Source organism: Eriocheir sinensis, chromosome 43 (genome assembly GCF_024679095.1).
Source record: "Eriocheir sinensis breed Jianghai 21 chromosome 43, ASM2467909v1, whole genome shotgun sequence".
NCBI classification, from domain to species: domain Eukaryota; kingdom Metazoa; phylum Arthropoda; class Malacostraca; order Decapoda; family Varunidae; genus Eriocheir; species Eriocheir sinensis.
Window position 1 is genome coordinate 8,496,741 of NC_066551.1, and position 21,327 is coordinate 8,518,067.

Consider the following 21,327-nt stretch of genomic DNA (forward strand, 5'->3'; position numbering starts at 1 on the left):
CGAACATTAGAAAAGGATGATATGGAAAAAAGAACCACAAATAACATCAAAAGGAAAAGAAAAAGAAAAAGAATAGAAAAAACATCGAAACGACAAACAACAGCAATAAAAAGAAAAAGAAAAAAATATCAAGAATAGAAAAATATAACAAACATCATCCACCTTTCGGCCCTAACCAACATCACCAAAATTATGGGTGGGTCTCTTCTGGGAGGAAAGCGGCTCACCCAGACCAACGAACATCAAGAAAAGGATGTTATGGAAAAAAAGAACCACAAATAACATCAAATAAGAACATCAAAAAAGGACACCAAAAAAAAGAACAAAAAAGAACACCATAAAAAAGAACATAAAAAAGAACACCATAAAAAAAGAACAACATAAAAAAGAACATAAAAAAAGAATAACATAAAAAAAGAACAACATAAAAAAACATAAAAAAGAACAAAAAAGAAAAGCAACAGGAAGAAAACAGAGGAAAAAAAAGAAAAGGAAATTAAAAAGAAAAACATCAATAGAAAAGAAAAGAACGAAAAAGAAAAAGACAAAAAGAAAGAAAAATATCAATAAAATAATATAAAATAAAAATTAGATAAAAATAAAATAAAATAAAAATAAATAAATAAATAAATAAATAAATACAGAATATAGTTAAATTAACTAACTAACTAGCTATCTAACTTCAACTAACTACTACCAAATTACCTATTCAACTATCTACCTAACTAACGGTAATATAGCTGTTTGACTACCTATTAACTAACTAACTTACTAACAAACCCCCTAACGATATATCATGGATGGTGAGGTAAGGTGGGGTTAGACTTACAGGAGCTGCCTTGCTTAGACCAACCGGCCTCTTGCAGACTCCTTACGTTCTTATGTTCTTACGTTCTAATGTTCCTCCCTAACTTGATATATATGGAGAAGGGAAAAACAAACATTAAAAGAACAAATCACAAGCAGAAAGATAAAATAAAAGAACAAAAACAAGGATGAAAAAAAGAGATAAGATAAAGAAGAAATAGCAACAAGAAGAGAAAAATTAAGAGAACATGGAAACTTGGAAACATGGAAATGCAGGCAAAAGAACGCCTATTGGCTCATTACGAGGTTGCCCGCTTTGGTGATCTAATCTACTCGACAGCCACTTGGGGCCTGGGGAGCAGATGAAAGCACCTCGGTATTCAGTTTACTCCTGACGCAACGAATTGACGGTCGATTCGATTCTTGGAGTTGATGGTATTCGCATTTACTACTTCTGAGGGAAGATTGTTCCAGTGGCGGATGACTCGATTTGAAAAGAAACTCCTTTGAATGTCTGTGTTACATCGACTCGACTAAATGGGTAAACCGTTATTTCTAGTTCTTGAGTTGGTATGCAGTTCCTAGAATTTGGAGTAATCAACGTTATTGACCATTTTCAGGTACTTGAAGACTTGAAACATATCCCCTCGTAGGCATCTTTTCTCCAATGTAAAGAGAAGAAGAAGCCATGAGGAGGAAAAGAAGAGGAATGGGAGGATAAAGAGAGAAGAGGAGGGGGAGGGGGAGGTGACAGAAGGTATGTAGGTCCTTCTGCTCCTTCTGCTGGATTAACGACCCTAATAATGGGGAGGCTGATGAACAGGCGGTGGTGGTGGTGGTGGTGATGGTGGTGGTGATGGTGGTGGTGGTGGTCTTAGTCTGGCCTACCCCTGGATGTGGGTCACTGTGGAGCGTCTCTCTCTCTCTCTCTCTCTCTCTCTCTCTCTCTCTCTCTCTCTCTCTCTCTCTCTCTCTCTCTCTCTCTCTCCCCCCCCCTGATCCCCAACACCTTATCTTCCAACAACACCCAACCTCTTCCACATCCTCCTCTTCCTCCTCCTCCTCCTCCTCCTCCTCCTTATTTGCCAACTGGGTTTTTTTTTATTAACTCTTCTTTCTTCCACCTTCCACGAGTCTCTCCTCACACAACTAACTCTGCCTCTTCTCTCCACATGCCCTTACTACTTCCTTTCTTCTTTCCTCCATTTCTCGCCTTCTTCAATTTCCTCCATCTCCCGTTTTTCATTCCTCCAATTTCTACTTACACAATTCCTGCTTACTTTCCTCTCCCCTATCTTGTCTTTTCCTTCCCTCCCATTCCTGATAAGGCAATTGAATAGTTTAGAGAGAGGTAATATAGAGAACGGTACAACAGGAACGGAGTCTAGATATGAAGAGGGAATAAGAAAAAATAAAGGAAGAGAATGTAGAAGAAGGGAGGTTAGATGATGGAGATGAGAGAAGCGGAAGGAACTGGCAAAGGAAAAAAAGTAAATAATAAGAGACAGATTGAAGGAAAAAGGAAAAGGCAGAACGAGTGAATTAAATTATGATAAAGGAAGAAAGAAAGGAGATACAAAAAGACAGAATAGAGAAGTTAAAAAATAATAGAGGAGGGCAGGGAAAAGAGAACAAGAAAAAGAAAAAAAGAGCAAGTTAACACAAAAAAATATAAACAGTGAAGGAATGAGAGAATGAGGAAGAAAACAGGAAGAGTGAGGAAAGGAAGAAGGCAGGAGGAGGAAAGAGGAAGGAAGGAGGTTAAAGGAAGGTAGTATTAAAGTAACGTGTGCGTGTGCGTGTGTGTGTGTGTGTGTGTGTGTGTGTGTGACCCGGGGACCTCACACTAGGAGCTACCACGCCACACTCCGTTAGTCTTTACACACACACACACACACACACACACACACACACACACACTGGTCGGGTACACCCCCTACTGGGACAAGCCACAAAATTACCAAGCCTTCCTCTTTTTTTCCCTCCTTTCTCACCCCTTTTTTCCTCCCTTCACACCTCTTGTCCTCCTTCCTGTGTTTCCTCTTGTTCTCCTTTCCTCTTGTTTCTCCTTTCCTCTTGTTTCTCCTTTCCTCTTGTCCATCACCATCGTCACATCTCAAATCAAGAGTTATACATACACCATCACTTTGCATAACATCCCTTCGCTCTTTACCCCATCAAAAAGCCCCTTCACCTCATCCCATCACACCCCATCATTACTCACCACATCCCTTCACCATGCACCACACACCTTCACTATTCAGCCCATCCGAAACCTCTTCCTTACACCCCATTCCCACACAAATAGATTCTGATCCCACAAAGCCTCCAATAACCTACATAACTGATAACATATGGTAGGCGGATATGGTGACTTTGACTAGTGGAGTGTGAAGTATGGTTAGGGAGGGGATGGGGCGTATAACATAAGGGGGGGAGAAGGGAAGTGTGACTGAGGAGGTATACAGAGGGTTGGGGTGGATAAGTGAATGGGGGTGACGAGGGTGAGGGAAAAGGATGTTGGGGTAAATAGGATGTAGTTGAGGTGACAGGAATAGATGAAGGGTGAAGAAGGGTAAGAAGGAAGAACAGAAGGAGAGCGGGAGTGGATGGGTGAGGGAGGAGGGAGGAGGATGGGAAAGAGGGAAGGAAAGAATGGCTGAGTGGGCGGTGATGGGTGAAATTAATGTTGGGAAAGGTAAGTCTTGAGATAAATGGGAGTAATAATGAAGGTAATGGAAGAAGTGGAGGAAAAAGAAGTGAAGCAGGGAAAGGGGAAAAGTACAGTAAGCAGAGAGGAAATAATAATGAAGGTAATGGAAGAAGTGGAGGAAAAAGAAGTGAAGCAGGGAAAGGAGAAAAGTACAGTAAGCAGAGAGGAAATAATAATGAAGGTAATGGAAGAAGTGGAGGAAAAAGAAGTGAAGCAGGGAAAGGGGAAAAGTGCAGTAAGCAGAGACTGAAGAAAAAGGGAATATGAAGTGAAGAAAAAAATAATAATGAAGAAAGGAAGAGAATCGAGAAATATCACAAGAATGAAAACAGTGAAGGAGGCAAAGAAGGAAGGAAAAATCATAGGCAGGTACTGAAGAATAAAAGAAAGCAGGAAAAAGGAAAAAAGAAGGTAAGGATAGAAGGAAATAAAGCAAGAAGAGAACAACTGAAGAAAGGAAAGAAGAAAAATAAAATAAGCAAATACTCAAGAAAAAAGAAAAAAGGAAATAATGAAGAACGTACAGAGTGTATGAAGTAAAACAAGTAGGGAGCTAGTGAATGAAGGAAGGAAGGAAGAATGAAAAAAAATAGACATATACTGAAGAAAAATATATGAGAAAAAAGGGAATGGCGAATAAAGGAAGGGATTATACGTAAAGGAAGGAACGAAGGAGAGAAGAAAAACTGATTATACGTGAAGGAAGGAACGAAGGAGAGAAGAAAAACTGATTATACGTGAAGGAAGGAACGAAGGAGGGAAGAAAAACTGATTATACGTGAATGAAGGAACGAAGGAGGGAAGAAAAACTGATTATACGTGAATGAAGGAACGAAGGAGGGAAGAAAAACTGATTATACGTGAAGGAAGGAACGAAGGAGGGAAGAAAAACTGATTATACGTGAATGAAGGAACGAAGGAGGGAAGAAAAACTGATTATACGTGAAGGAAGGAACGAAGGAGGGAAGAAAAACTGATTATACGTGAATGAAGGAACGAAGGAGGGAAGAAAAACTATCACACACAGGTATCTTTCCCTCACCTGCACACACATTCATGTCTACCGCAGGAATTCTAATTAGCCCGCCATCTTCTTCACCTGTGTTGTTGTTTTGATCCAGCAGGTAATACGCACCACTGTATTTCCGTGTGTCCGTGTGTGTGTGTGTGTGTGTGTGTGTGTGTGTGTGTGTGTGTGTGTGTCTCTGTGTGTTATATAAGGATGTCAAGTGAAAACGCAAACTAAAGAGGGAATGAGAAACACCTAAGAAGAATAAAGACAACAAGAAAACCAAAAAAAAAAAAGAACAAGAAGAAGAAGCCGAACAAGACAAAAAAAAGAATCAATAGAAAAGAAAGAGAATCATAAGAGAAGCAAAATAAACAGATGAGGAGGAGGCGGAGGAGGAGTAGACACCGGTAGGAGGAAGGAGGGAGAGGAGGCGGGAGGGACGGAGAGAGAGAGAGAGGGAGAGAGGGAGAGGGAGGGAGAGGCAATATAGGTCATCAAGAACTCCAGTACGGAAGTCACGCCAGGGTGGTTGTGGCGGTGGTGGTGGTGGCGGTGGTGGTGGTGGTGGTAGGGGGGGGGGGGGGGTTAGTGATGTTGCTAATACTCGTGTCTATTGCGATAACGTTGTTGTTAAGATGTGCTTGTGATGGCGTAAGATAATGGTAGCGGGGGGCGGGTGCTGAGGAGGAAGTAAAAGGTAGAAGTAGTTGTGGTTGTAGTAGAAGTAGTAGTAGTAATAGTAGTAGTAGTAGTAGTAGTAGTAGTAGTAGTAGTAGTAGTAGTAGTAGTAGTAGTAGTAGAAGGAGGAGGAAGGGTACGAGGAAGACGGGAAAGAGGAGGAGGAGGAGGAGGAGGAGGAGGAGCGACAGCAGCAGGAGTAGTGATGGTGGTGGCGGTTTCCCATGCATTCATTCACCTCCACGCTGACACACACACACACACACACACACACACACACACACACACACACACACACACACACACACACACACACACACACATACACACACACACACACTCAACATATTTTTCCACTTCCTAGGAGAAGGAGGAGGAGGAGGAGGAAAAAGAAGAAGAAAAGGAGGAGGATAAGAAGGAGGGAGGGAAAATCAGAAAAAAATAATCATGACTAAGAGGAAGAGATAAAAAGAACAATAAAAACAGTAAAAAGGAATAATAAAACAGAAGGAGGAGGAGGAGGAGAAGGAGGAAGAGGCAAGCAACAGCGGGAGCAGGAAGCAGAGCCCATCCTGCTGACCTACTTCATGGTAACAGACACAGGCAGACAGACACAGACAGGCAGCGCTCACTAATCACAGACCAAAAAAATAATGACATTTGTAATAAACCTAAAGACAAAATTGAGGTCGATATGAATTGACTCTTCCCTTCTCTTTTGTTTTTATAGTTATTTCTTCACTTTTTTCTTCGCCTGGGTTTTTTTTTTCTGTTTCTTGACATTATCAGTATTACGTTGTGTATGAGAGAGACGTAATGTGGAATATCGTATTAAATGTGTTTGTTAAGTAAATGTGCGTCTAAGTGCATCTCTCTCTCTCTCTCTCTCTCTCTCTCTCTCTCTCTCTCTCTCTCTCTCTCTCTCTCTCTCTCTCTCTCTCTCTCTCTCTCTCTCACAAATCTGGAGGAGGTGTGAGTAAGTGGATCAAGTCACAAACACACACACACACACACACAGGTAGGTAGGTAGGTAGGTGACCAGGTAAGCCGCACACCTGTTGTTCGCCACTCAACCTCAACAACCATTTCAGCCGAGCCATTGACACGTTTTTCCTTCAGTTCTTTCACACATCTGCTCCTGCAATCACCGCATTTTGTCCCCCATTAAGTTAGAATTCGTCGTCATTTTTTTGTATATATATTTTTTAGTGAAGAAAATAAACTATTGGCTTTTTATACCTTTTCAATCCTTTACATTCCTTTTCTCTTCAACAGTCTAACCATCGATTCCAATTATTCACACCTTATGTAATCACTGTTTTCTGTTTTCGATTAACTTGTTATTTTGGTGTTTCATTCTTATATTAACTTTTTTATTAGAAGAAAAATACATAATCGGCTTTTTTACAGTCTTTTCATTTCCAGTTATCATTATATTTACCTACCTATCTATCTATCTACCCAACTATCTAGTCATTTATTTCTTCACCTATCTACCTGCATAAGACAATGATACCACCTGTCAGACGCATAGATATCAACACCTGTCTCCATTTAACCTTACCTGGCATTCCCATCACCTCCAGTAAAACACATATCACCCCGCTTTCACCTGTCTGACCCATCCCTCTCTACCCTCTCCCACACCTCTACTTAATACACCCGCCGCCTATACCTTGAACTTCACCTGCCAACCCTAACATTATACAGAGAGCCTAAGCGGTTAATCTCTAGCCCAACGAACAAGCCTAATGCCGTGGGTACTAGTGATATAGCGGTCTGTCTGCGTCATTAGCTTTTATTTCAGCGGTCAAGGTGTATGTGGGTTACGGTGTGTGTATGTAAGTGTGTGTGTGTGTGTGTGAGTCGAATCAGTAACGTTTGTGAATGGATACACACACACACACACACACACACACACACACACACACACACACACACACACACACACACACACACACACACACTTTACGGTACCTTACGTTACACATACACCCAAAACAACGTCGCCATAAACGCAGGAAATACTCCACTTAAATACTTGGAATCCAGACGTGACGCAAGTATTCCCCCACGCTGAGGAGGAGGATGAGGATGAGGAGGAGGAGGAGGAGGAGGAGGAGGAGTAGTAGTAGTAGTAGTAGTAGTAGTAGTAACAGTAGTAATAAAAGCAGAGACATAATAGGAGCAAGCAAAGCAATCGACAACCAACAGAACAATAGAGGAGAGGATGACTGCAATAAAAAACACGGAGGCAATTAAACACGGAGAATAGACGCGAAGCAGGAAGAGGAACGAGGGAATGAGGAAGACGAGGCGAGGAGGAGGAGGAGGAGGAGGAGGAACTGTACCGCTGATGATGCAGAAATGAGAGCTGAGGAGGAACTAGGAAGAGAGGGAGGGAGAAGAACAAGGAAGAAGGAGTAGAAAAGGGCAAGGAAAGAAGGAATGTGCGTGTGAAGCTGAAAGAGGGAAGGAGGGAGAAGACCAAGGGAGGCATAAAGAGAGTAAAAGAAGGGGAGGAAAGAAGGAATGGGTGTTTGAAGCTAAGAATGGGAAGGAGGGAGAAGACCAAGGAAGAAGGAATAGAGTAAGGAAGGGGAAGCAAAGAAGGAATGGGTGTTTGAGGCTAGGAAAGAGAAGGAGGGAGAAGAGGAAATAAGGAGGAGGAGAATAGAAGAAGGCAAATAAAGGAGAAATGTGTGCATGAAGCAAGATAAGGAAAGGAGGAAGAAGACCAAGACAGGAGGAAGAATGAGAGACGGATGAAGGGAGTCAGAGAAGCAGAAAGGGAATAAGATACGGAGAAAGGGAGTAAAGAGAAGGAGGAAGGAATAAGAGAAGGAGGAAGGGAATAAGAGAAGGAAGAAGAGAATAAGAGAAGGAGGAATGGAGTGAGTGAAGGAGGAAGGGAGTGAAGGAAGGGAAGGAAAGGAAGTGTGTGAGTCCGGAGCTCATTCATTCACTACAATTACTATGAGTGTACACTTCCGAAGGGGGAGAAGCGTGACCGAGAGTTTAAAGCCACACACACACACACACACACACACACACACACACACACACACACAAGGAAAGCAGGTGATAAAGTGTTCCATAGCTCCCCATCTCTCTCTCTCTCTCTCTCTCTCTCTCTCTCTCTCTCTCTCTCTCTCTCTCTCTCTCTCTCTCTCATTGCATCAGGCAGGTTGTCTTGCATTGCCGGGCGTGACAGAGGCGTGACATGAGCTAATGGGTTTAATAAGCACACCTTCTCCCCTTCAAGCGTTCCCACATGTGATGATGATGATGATTATGACTCGGAGGATGTGATAACCAGGAAGTAATGTCCACCTTATTAATGCAAGAGTTATGAGAGCTGTTTTTTTTTCTTTCATTGTCAGTCTGTCTATCCATCTATCTATTTGTCTGTCTGTTTATCTATCTATCCATCTATCTGTGTATCTATCTATCTATCCCTCTGTCTATGTATATCCATCTTTCACTCGCTTTATGTATTTTTCACTGATATAAGACGTTTTATTTTTTTTAAGAGACACCACCTTAAGAAACTCCACAATTCTCTCTCTCTCTCTCTCTCTCTCTCTCTCTCTCTCTCTCTCTCTCTCTCTCTCTCTCTCTCTCTCTCTCTCTCTCTCTCTCTCTCTCTCTCTCTCTCTCTCGCTCTCATTGTCCCCGCACACCTGAGCCGTGACTGAGCCTACACACCTGACGAACACGACACAGGTGAGGCGGTAAGGCATCAAGGAGAAAGTTTTAGGGCATCTCCCCCCGCCCCCCTCAGGTACCATGGTCACCTTAATTACAGGGACACAAGATTCAGTAACCATCATCACCATTATCATCATCATCACTATCATCGTCATCACCAGCACCACCACCACCACTACCTCCAGACGAAGCAAGGTTTTTCAATAAGGGAAATTAAATGCCACTGGACGCTCGAAGGCTTCTGTGCTGCTGCTACCGCCTCTCTCTCTCTCTCTCTCTCTCTCTCTCTCTCTCTCTCTCTCTCTCTCTCTCTCTGTCTCTCTCTCTCTGTCTCTCTCTCTCTCTCTCTCTCTCTCTCTCTCTCTCTCTCTCTCTCTCTCTCTCTCTCTCTCTCTCTGCACACACACACACACACACGCACACACACACACACACTAACCACCTGCACATAAAAATCTACTTCCCTTCCATAATACCACAAACTAAACGAATTAGCAAGAAATTAATAAGAAATAAACACGAAATAAATAATAAAAGAAATATAAAAGGTGTTTTCATTGGTAATCAAATTAGAAAACAAGAAATTACAACACGGGCGATTCAACATTCCTATTTATGCTCTAGATGTGAAACTTGTAACCTTGATCTGACATATGTTACAGGAACGATACGTGTAGGAAACCAGCCTTATAACATATGGGGGAAAAAGAGAGAGAGAGAGAGAAACCTCTCTCTCTCTCTCTCTCTCTCTCTCTCTCTCTCTCTCTCTCTCAGATACATTTCGAGGTTCACAATTAACAGCCACACGATGATACATGTGGGAAAAAATAAAGAGAATGAGGACGAGAAAGAATAGAGGAGGAGGAGGAGGAGAAGGAGGAGGAGGAGGTAAAAGATGAGAAGACGGAAACGGAGAACAGAAAAAAAAAATATATAATAGGCAAAGAGAAGCAGGAGAAGAAGGAATAGGAAAAAGGAACAATAGATGGATGAAAAGAATAGAGGAGAAGGAGGAGGAAGAGAGGAAGGAAAGGGTATGAAGCGTGAGAGAAAGCTGGAAGTGAGGGCCAGTCTTGGGCATGACGGGAGGGGGAGGGAGGGAGGGAGGGGAGGAGGGAGAGAGACGGAGGAGAGAGAGAGAGAGAGAGAGAGAGAGAGAGAGAGAGAGAGAGAGAGAGAGAGAGAGAGAGAGAGAGAGAGAGAGAGAGAGAGAGAGAGAGAGAGAGAACCACAATAGACGAAACTCGGGTTAGAAGTGTGTCAGGCGTGTAATGAGAAAACAAGAAAACAAACTTGGAAAAACACGATGAACAAGAAACACCGTTAGCCAAAAAACACCAAGACACACGCGCGCCGCAAGAACACAGTGTTAGCGCGGGTAAGTAACACAATTCTTCGCCGAGACATCAACCATAACACGTATAATTAATGGAGGTAAATCAGATAGTTATCAATGACTGACTTCCAAATGTCATGCGGTAAGCGGACGGTGGAAAAACTAAAGTCATCGTAAATATCAGCAATGTGTAGACTATTAGAATGTACAAGTGGGAAAAAGTAATAATAATAATCGTAATAATAATGAAAGAACCAGTTATTTATTATTATTATTATTACTACTATTCCAACTATTACTGTTTTAGCGGTTTCAGGATTGGTATGTATCGTAGCATTAAAATCACTGAAACTGTTTTTGGATTGGTATATACAGCAGCATTAAAATACTGATGTAATGACGATTCAATTCTTCTTTTTTTTAACTTTCACAATTGAAGGAAACACACAAACTGAGCCTCTGTGTGTGTGCATGTGTGTGTGTGTGTGTGTGTGTGTGTGTGTGTGTGTGTGTGTGTGTGTGTGTGGCGGGGAACATGACCCCCTTCTCGGCGCAAGGTAAGGCACAGAGAGAGTCGCTGAGGTGAGGTGAGGAAAGAGATGGGTGAGGTAAGGTAAGTGAGGTGAGGTGACAAGGTTAATTACACACCTGTAGCGGCGGCGGCGGGGAATGCCACACCCGCCCACAGCAGCAGGAGGCACGCGATGGCACCCTGGGGCACCATGCTTCCTGGGGCCGCACGACGCACTGGCACTGTATGGATATCCCTCACTGTTAAGAATCCAGAGTCCACAAACTTGAAAAAACAAAACAAGCAAATTTTCCGATCCTTTCTCTCTTTCTCTTTCTCTCTTCCACTCGCTGGCACTTATGTTTCTTTCTCTCTTGTTCCTTTTTTTCGGTTATTATAATGTATGGCAAAGTAAGATCAACTCGTAAGTGTGAGTGTAAGATAAAATCCCCCGAGCACTGAGCACACTATATCACGGCCTCCACCTCCATCTCGCAGCGGGTGGTGACTGGAGACGCGGAGGGAGGAAGGGAGGGAGGGGGGTAAGGGGCAGGAGCAGCGCGGCGCACCAGACCTTCACGTCACCGCTGTCGAGACCTTTCTGAGCCTCCTTCTGCCGCCTCCAGAAACTGGGTCTCGCCGGCAACACGCAAGAGGAAGAGCGAGACGGAGACGGCGGTGGCGACCCTCCTGCCATCTGTTGGCGGCGAGGAGCTACGTCTTGTGTGTGTGTGTGTGTGTGTGTGTGTGTGTGTGTGTGTGTGTGTGTGTGTGTGTGTGTGTGTGTGTGTGTGTGTGTGTGTGTGTTGCTTGCTTGAGTGCGACGGACAGTATTTACACATGAGGAAAGTTGGTAATTTGTAATGATGGCGAAGATGTAATAGGAGAAAGAAGAAGAGGAAGAGGAGGAGGAGGAGGAGGAGGGGGAGAAAGAGAAGGAGAGGAGGAGGGGGAGAAAGAGAAGGAGAGGAGAAAGGGAGAAAGAGAAGGAGAGGAGGAGGGGGAGAAAGAGAAGGAGAGGAGGAGGGGGAGAAAGAGAAGGAGAGGAGGAGGGGGAGAAAGAGAAGGAGAGGAGGAGGGGGAGAAAGAGAAGGAGAGGAGGAGGGGGAGAAAGGATCGTCAAGAGAGATCAGAGGCGGGATGGGATGGACGCCGAGATGCTAAACGTGGGATCGGAATCTACATGAGGACACGAGAAAGTTGTGGTTTGAGAGGTGATTCTATTTTTATTTTCTTTCTCATCCTCCTCCTCCTCTGCCTCCTCCTCCTCCTCCTCTCTCTTTTTTTTTATTTTCTTATTATCAGTATCATTCCCTTGTCCTCCTCGTTTTCCTTCTCCTTGTTTCTTAGTTTTTCTCATATCTAATTACTTTACCAAACTTTCTAATACAAAAAACAAGCATTAAAACAAAAGAAAAATGCGTATAATGAATCTTGCCTCTCCTCATCACAGTACCTTCCTTCAGCTCTTCTCCTCTCTTCCCTTTCCCTTCTCTTCCCTTCACTCCACTTCCGTTCCCTTCCCTTCCTTTTGTTTTGCTTTACTTTCCTTCATTTTCCTTTCCTCTCCTTTCCTTTACTTTACTTTTATTTTAATATCCTTTCCTTTCTCTTATTTTCCTTTCCTTTCCTTTCCTTCCCTTCCCTTGTCTTCCCTTCCCTTCCCTTCTCTTCCCTTCCCTTCCCTTCCCTTCCCTTCCCTTCCCTTCCTTTCCTTTCCTTTGATTTTTTATTCTTTTTTATTCTCTTCTTTTCTTCCCTTCCCTTCCCTTCCTTTACTTTCCTTTCCTCTCCTTTGATTTTTTTCTTTTGCCTTCTCTTCTTTTCTTCTTTTCTTTTCTTCCCTTCCCTTCCCTTCCCTTCCTATCCTTTCCTTTACTTTACTTTACTTTCCTCTTCTTTTCTTGTTCTTTTCTTCTACAATTACCTTTCCTTCCCATCCCATCCTATCCTTTCCTTCCCCTTCCCTCCCCTCTCCTCTCCTTCCCCCCCTTCCCTTCCCTTCCCTTCCCTTCCCTTCCCTCCTCCTCCACCCTTTCCGCCTCCACGCCCGCGACAATGCCTCTCCCTTATCGGCCCATCAACGGCTCGCTCTACCTGTCCACGTGTCACCTCTCCACCTTTCCTTGATATCTCAATACCTCAAGTGCGACCATTGGATAGCGTGGGAGAGAAGGTGAAGGGGGGGGGGGGGGGGAATGGGGAAGAGGAAGAGAGACGAGGGAGGAGGAATGATGGGCTGTGAATAAGGAAGAACGAAGGCATGAGAGAGAGAGAGAGGGAGAGAGAGAGAGAGAGAGTTTATTAATGATTTCTATTAGCGTGACACATTCAACTTCCTGCTTCCTCTCTCTCTCTCTCTCTCTCCTCCCAGCCCCAAGGCGTCCCAGAGCCTAAGGTCTTGTATCCTGAGGGTGTGTGTGAGTCAAGAGCCCTCATTCCTACAACACACACACACACACACACACACACACACACACACACACACACACACACACACACACACACACACACACACACACACACACACACACACACACACACACACACACACAGGCATACAAACCAACAAACAAACAAATAAACAAACAGACAAATAAAAAGGCAAACAAACAAACAAACATAGACGCAAGCAAAGACCAAGAAAAATCACTAACTCGCATAAAACATAACACACACACACACACACACACACACACACACACACACACACACACACACACACAGGAGCTCCGTGTGGTCAGGCACAGTATAGTAATTTCGTGACGAACAGGTAAACTCTCACGCAAATTTCAGGTGTACGAGAGCTCGTTTCCTAATCTGGTGATTTCTCCACGGCTACTATTCTCTCTCTCTCTCTCTCTCTCTCTCTCTCTCTCTCTCTCTCTCTCTCTCTCTCTCTCTCTCTCTCTCTCTCTCTGTCTTCTTTTATTTTTTTTATTTTCATTTTGCCCAATAACTATTTTCGTGTATTCTCTGCCCACTTTATCAATGATCGTTAAATATGCAGATAAATTAATTAATTCTTCTTTTTTTTTTTGTTTTTTTCTTTTTTTTCTCATATCTTTGTCACCATTCGAAAAGTTATCACACCGAAGTTAGTTTTCTTTTTTTTTACATTCTTTTTCTTATATTTTCTCTCCTCATGAGTCACATATTTATCTTTCTTCGCCTAAATTTTCCTTGCCTTTTTTCTCTCTTTCTTTCATGTCACGCTTAAAGAAATTCTTGTTATTTTGTCTGTCATTTTTTTAACTTTCGGAAGCGCTTACTTAGCTGTATAATATATCTTTGTTTTTTTCTATATGTTTTTTTTTTTTTTTGCAAATCTTATGCTTTTTTTATTTTTTTTTATTTTCGTTATTATTTTGCTTTACTTCCATACTTCCTTTCTTCATTTTTCTTTACTTCATTTTTTTAACTTTGTTTTTTCCTCTCTGTCATTTACCTATTTTCTTTACTTTTCTTTACTTCATTTTCTTTAGTTTCCTTTACTTTTTCCTCTGTCATTTACCTATTTTTCTTTACTTTACTTTTCTTTACTTCATTTTCTTTAGTTTTCTTTACTTTTTCCTCTCCGTCATTTACCTATTTTTCTTTACTTTACTTTTCTTTATTTCATTTTCTTTAGTTTTCTTTACTTTTTCCTCTCCGTCATTTACCTATTTTTCTTTACTTTACTTTACTTCATTTTCTTTACTTTTCTTTACTTTTCCTCTCTTTCATTTTCCTATTATTCTTTCCTTTTTTCTCTGTCATTCTTGTTTACGTTCGCACGCTCTCATCTTCCTCTCCGCCGTTTTCTTTACTTTCGCAGGTCCGTTTGTCCTTCTACGTCTTCATCATGTTTATAGAAATCCCTTAGCACTTTTTTTTTTTGCTTGAGTGTATATTCTGGACTTTCGAATACTTTTTTTCTTTCAGTCTAATCTCCTGAACGAGGGAGAGTGAGAGTTTCTAATGCTACGATGCGGCGATTTATGTCTAGTGGCTGTAAGGAATAATAGCACTGCGACGGGCCGGACGAGGCGGAGAAATCAAAGTCATCGTTTAAGTGATCTAATGGTTCTTTACTTACCGCCCTCCCTCCATCATACCTCCCCCTCCCCTTGTTCAACTATTTTTTACTTCATTTCTTCATTATTTTCTTTTTCTTTTATTTTCTACTCCTTCCGATAAATTTCTTTTTCTTTTCTTTTTCCTCCTCCTCCTCCTCCTCCAGACACCAGTAGGAACTTTTTTCTCGAAGTCATCCACCACCGGAACAACCTTCCTGCAGAAACAGTTGATGTGAAAACGATTAACTCTTTAAAAAATGGATTTACACCTTGTTATGTCAGGAGAGACTTGAACATTTCCGCTCGTTCATCGAACAAGTGCTTTAATCTGTTTTGTAGGTCACTGACTTAACCGACGATCTGATTGAATCACTAAGAAAACAGACTTTTTGTTGCATGACCTTCTATGTTACCAGATTTCCTCCTTTTCTTCTTCCTCTTCACCCAATTTTCCTTCCCTCATGACCTCTATCAAGGCCACACTTCCTATCACCTGTGGCCTTCACTTCCTCCTCACACAGGTAAGAACAGTGATTGGAGGGGAGGCATCCTCATCTCCGTCCTCAAATGTTTCGTTAGCGCGGAAAAAAACACGGAAGAACCTCCAATAAATAAATAACGGAAAGAAATAACGATCAGGTGAAATTTTTGCAGGTGAATTCTTTTTATGACTGTCATGTGCAAAGACTGAAGCAGGTGTGTGTGTGTGTGTGTGTGTGTGTGTGTGTGTGTGTGTGTGTGTGTGTGTGTGTGTGTGCGGGCGGGCGGGCGTGCGCGCGTGTGAGAGAGAGAGAGAGAGAGAGAGAGAGAGAGAGAGAGAGAGAGAGAGAGAGAGAGATTACACTTTGTCTCAACTTGAAATAGACGAACGAAGGAAGCGAAGAATCTCTCCATCTATCTATCTATATTTATCAAACGATCTCTATCTATCTATCACTATCTTCCAGTCACCCTTCCTTCCTCCTCTCTTTACTTTCCATTTCGCCTAATACAAATATTCTCCTTTCTCGGCAGCTTACGCACGACAGCCTTCCTTTCCCTGTTCCTCCTGCTTTCCCTCCTTTTCCTACCTGACCTCCTCCCTATCCTATCTCTCAGCCTCCTCACTCTTTTCTCCTCCAGTTCATCTTTCTTTTTTTCTTCATTTTTCAACTATTCTATCGCTATTTTCCTTTCACCCTTTTTTATTTTGCTATCTTTTCTCCTTTTTCTTTTGGCTATCTGTCTTTATCTTCTATATTTCTTGCTTTCTTTCCTCGTTTTCTCTAATTTCCTTGTTCTTCATCATTCTTCCTTCCTTTCATTACATTGTTTTCTATATTACACTCAAACCTGCGTTCATTCTTCTTCCTTTACCATCATCTGTATTATCACCTCCATTCAGCTCCTTCATCATATTCTTCCACTTTTCACTTTATCTTCATCCAATACATTCTTCCTTCTCTACGTAAACATTTCACCAAACATCTTCCTCCCTCTTCAATCAACTGCTCTTCTCTTTTTTTTCTCTCTCTTCTTCTTCCTCCCTTCGCGTTTTTCCTTTATTTCGTCTCTTTTTTTCCGTGTACCTCTTCATCTCCTCTTTCTCCCCTTGCCTCTATCTCTCCTCACCTCCATCCCTCCCTCCCCCTACGTTTCCCTTCCCTTCTACTCGACGTCTCTCCCCTCTCCGCCTCTTCCCATTATTCCGTCTCTTCCACATGCTATTATCTCCATCTCCTCTCTCCCCTTGCCTCTCACTTCCTTCACCTCCCTCCCTCCCTCCCTCTACGTCTCCCTTCCCTTCTCGCCTCTTTCCTTCCCTCCTCCCGCCTTCCTGTTCGCACCTTACGGCAGGTACTCAGGTAGCGGAAAGTGTGATGCAAGAGCCCATTCAAGGATGAAACACGCGCAATAACGCCGCAACGCTTCTGTCAACAACACACATCCTTCTGCCCCCTTCCTCCTATACTCCTCCTCATCCTCCTCGTCTTCTTCCTTTTTCCTCATTTTTTACTTCCATGGTTTAATTTCCTATTCTGTTTCTCAATTCTCTACTTTTTGCTGCGTCCTCATATTCTTTTTCATCCTTTCATCTGTTGCTGGTTCTCTCGTTTTCTCACTACAATTAACAGATTCTCCTCCTCCTTTTATTTTCCCAGTGTACTTTCCTTTTCTGTTACTAAATTTTCTACTTTCTTCTCCCTCGTGTTCTTTTTCATCCTTTCATCTGTTGCTGGTTCTCTCGTTTTCTCACTACAATAAACAAATTCTCCTCCTTTTATTTTCCTAGTTTACTTTCCTTTCTGTTCCTAAATTTTATACTTTTTTCTCCTCTCTCATGTGTCCCTTTTCATCCTTTCATCTGTTGTTCCTCTCATTTTCTCACTTCAGTTAACACATCTTCCTCCTCGTTCTCTTACTCTCATTCATCCACCTCCTCCCTACTTTTCCGATTTCCTTTCTTTTTCTGTTTCTCAATTTTCTACTTTTTTCTCCTCTCTCATGTGTCCTTTTTTATCCTTCATCTGTTGTTTCTCTCATTTTCTCACGTCAGTTAACAGATCTTCCTCCTCGTCCTCTTAGACTCATTCATCCACCTCCTCCCTACTCTTCCGATTTTTTCTTTTTTTCTGTTTCTCAATTTTCTACTTTTTCTCCTCTCTCATATGTTCTTTTTCATCCTTTCATCTGTTGTTGTGTCTCTCGTTTCCTCACTACAATTAACAGATTCTCCTCCTCCTTTTATTTTCCTGGTTTACTTTCCTTTTCTGTTTCTAAATTTTCTACTTTTTTCTCCTTTCTCATATGTCCTTTTTCACCCTTCAATCTGTTGTTGTTTCTCTCATTTTTTCACCGCAATGAACAGAACCTCCTTTTTTTTTATAGTTTACTTTCCTTTCTGTTCCTAAATTTTCTACTTTTTTCTCCTCTCTCATATGTTCTTTTTCGTCATTTCATCAGTTTTGTGTCTCTCATTTTCCGATTTCCTTTCTTTTTCTGTTCCTAAATTTTCTACTTTTTTCTCCTCTCATATGTTCTTTTTCATCCTTCCATCTATTGTTGTGTCTCATTTTCTCACTGCAATTAACAGAACCTCCTCGTCCCCATCCCGTTCCTCCTCCTCTCACTCCGCCTCCTCTCCTCTTCCCATTTTCGTATTTAAATTTTTGCAAGCTGTAGTTAGCCCGAGTAATAGCCACACGCAGGGAGGGAGGGAGGAAGGGAGGCCACAAATGGGCAAAGGAGGAGAGGAAGGGAAGGAGAGGAGAAGGGACTGGAGGGGAGAGGAGGCGGATGCAAAAAGGGGAAGACGAGGAACCAGCATCTCCCTTCTCCTTTCTTCTTTGTCGTGTGATGCAAGAGGGAGAAAGGTAGGTAAATAGATAGACAGATAGAGAGATAGACATAGATAGATAGGTAGTAAGACAGATAAGTAGGTAGATAGATAGATAGATAGATAGATAGACAGAAAAAGAAAGATATATACATAGATAGATAGACATATAGATAGGTAGTGAGATAGATAAGTAGATAGATAGGTGGATAGGTAGGTAGGTAGATAGATAGACAAAGATAGATAGACAGAAAAAGAACGATAGATACATAGATATATATAGAGATAGGTAGTGAGACAGATAAGTAGATAGGTAGGTAGGTAGGTAGGTAAGGTAGATAGGAATGTTGATTAGACAGGTCACATACATCTACCAGACAAAACAATTACCTTTTCTTATAGCTACAAACCCCACGTCTAAAACCACACCACAACACGTTAATTGGAGCACGCTGCATATTTACCTTCCTTTCTTCCCCTCCCCTTCCCCTTTACTCCCCCTCCCCATCTCCCTCCTCCCCGCTCCTCCTCCCTATCAACAATACATTCACTTTCCTTATGTACACCAAATCCACAAATATTTTTTTTCTCTCTCTCTTCCTCTCCCTTAACAGCCCACCATCTGGAGATACACTTTCCTCCTCCCTATCTTCCCTCCCTTCACTCCTGACATGCCTTTCCTCCCTCACTTCCCTCCCTCCCTTCCTCCCTCCCCTCACTCATCGCTTCTCCTCCTCCTGGTAGTCACGCTAAGAGAGAACTCACTTTCCTTTTCCCTCAGACTCATGATCGCGGTGAACTCTCTCCTCCATTACCGTTTATTATGATATTTACTTTTCATAATTGTTACTCATAAAGAAAGAGTCACCCTGGAACGCACTTAAGCCCGGAGAGAGTAATGAGATGGTGGGGACGCCGGCTGTTCTTAATGAGTGCGTGTAATGAGAGGGCACGGAGGAGATAATTAAAGGTGTGGCAGGTATGAACTGTTAATTACTCCTCCTCGGGTGTTCTTTAAGGTAAGACAGGAATGGGTAATGAGAGTAACCATAAAGAAACTATTAAAATGATAAAAGATAAGTATAAAATATGTGATATCTTCATAATGGCTGAATGAAGAATGAGGGAAAGAAGAAAAAGAACAAAGTAATAGACAACTAGAAAACTCAAACAAGTAAGTAGTATAATTATTATTCGCATAAACTGAATGGTGACTTGGAGAGGCGTGTCGATGCCTTTGGTGCCAAGTGCCCTCGCAGGATCACGGGGTATCGCTGGGATGACTTCGAAGAGTCGTATGACAAGACATATCGCCGCCCAAGAACACATATTTGACAAGGCTTTCGTAGGAGCTGTGGGCATTTCCAGGGGTAGTTTTATGACCCTGGTGGTAGTGTGAGTCTTCTTCTGTACCATGAACCTGAAGAAACACCCATTGGAACCCGACTGACCCCCTCTTTGTCCTTTAGAAATGGCTGATGTGAGAAGCGAGAGTGTCTTGTAATACCAACCTTCGTGTCGAACCAGCGACTACCAGATAAAATCAAATCGAAGCCTGTTACCAGCTTAGTCCGTGAACGCCAACTTCGACTCTATGGGGACGTGGCACGCCTCCCGGACGTCTATCCTGCTCATTGGGTTATCTCTGAACAAGACAACCCTGAGTGGATGAGACCAAGGGGATGCCCACGTAACTCATAGCTGTGGCAAGTCGACCGATCCTGCCAGTTTGACCTTAGGATGGATAGGGCAGCCGCGTGAGAGCTTGCTCGGGGGAACCATCGGGAATACAGGCAGCGGGTGAGTGAAACGACGCATCCCCCGGCGTATGCTCCCCATTAGTTACGTTAGAAAAAGCGTCCAATAACACTACCAACACAACCCAGACCAAGCCCAACACCTCACTCCTGTCACTAACACCTCCGTAATGACGCGGCCACCTCCATTACCTGAGGGTGGCCACTCACACGGGTGTAGTGGTCCAGTTTCACCAGGTAATGATACACCTGATATGGGCACCGAGATGGGTGTCCTTTCACCTGTTAATGAGTTCCTACCTGGCTGGCTTAAGACTGGAGGGAAGGAGAGGTGAGAAAGGAAAGCAAGAGAGGGAGAGGGAAAGAAGAAAACGGAGAAAATCAAGAGGGAGGAAAAGGAGAACGAAAACAAGGAGAAGAAAACAAACGAGAAGGAGAATGGAGTAGATCGAAGATGAGGACGATGTGAGAGAGAGAGAGAGAGAGAGAGAGAGAGAGAGAGAGAGAGAGAGAGAGAGAGAGAGAGAGAGAGAATGAGAGAGAATGAGAAAGAATGAGAGAGAGAGAATGAGAGAGAATGAGAAAGAGAATGAGAGAGAGAGAGAAGGCAGCAAGAAAGTGGTCTACATTCTTCAGCAACGAGCAATAAATAAGATGCAGCTTTCTTTTCCCTCACTCTTACTTAGCACCTCCTTCTATTGTTTACCTTTTACCGTCCTTTACTCCTCCTCCTCCTCCTCCTCCTCCTCCTCCTCCTCCTCCTCCTCCAAGATTCCCTCACGTATCCATTACCTCCGTACAACTCCACGCTTTTCTCTCCAACTCTCTCCCTCCTCCCTCTTCCCCCCCCCCTCCATCCCCCATTAAGTTTTCTCCGCCATTACCCCTTTTCTCCCCTATCCCCCCCTTCCTCCCTTTCCTCCCCCCCCCAGTCTCCTCCCTAACAACGGCTAATAATGAGTGGCAGGAGGAGACGACAACAATAACAACAACGACAACAACAACAACAACAACAACAACAACAACAACAACAACAACAACAACATCATCATCAATAATAATAACAACAACAAGAGAGAGAGGAGGAGGAAGAGGAGGAGAAAGAAAAGGGTTAGCGGAGAAGAAAGTCTCGTGAGAACTGAATGGTACTTAATTTGTCTACGCACACACACACACACACACACACACACAAACACATATAATAACTGCCATATCCCAAAAAATCAAAGAGAACTTCATTTTTGAAACAAAGAACGCAACAGTAGAAACATTAGTAGTAGTAGATGGAGGGGGGTAAAGGTGGTGGTGGTGGTGGTGGTAGTAGTGGTGGTAGTGGTGATGGTGGTGGTGGAGGTGGCAATTAAGACAAAGATGACTGAATACTAAGAAACAAAACCCCGACAAAAAAAAAGTGATGGAGGAACCGTG

General features: G+C 42.7%; 1 protein-coding gene across 4 annotated transcripts in view; it reads right to left on the reverse strand.

Moving 5' to 3' along the window:
* LOC127010435 (uncharacterized) overlaps window positions 1-11,380 on the reverse strand; it is a 150,060-nt gene extending 138,680 nt beyond the window's left edge. For all 4 annotated transcript variants that reach the window (XM_050884586.1, XM_050884583.1, XM_050884585.1 and 1 more), the window contains exon 1: window positions 10,906-11,380. In XM_050884586.1, the coding sequence (XP_050740543.1) occupies window positions 10,906-10,981 (76 nt within the window). In that variant the 5' untranslated portion in view covers window positions 10,982-11,380. The remainder of the gene's footprint in view (window positions 1-10,905) is intronic.
* Between the last annotated feature and the right edge of the window lie 9,947 nt (window positions 11,381-21,327).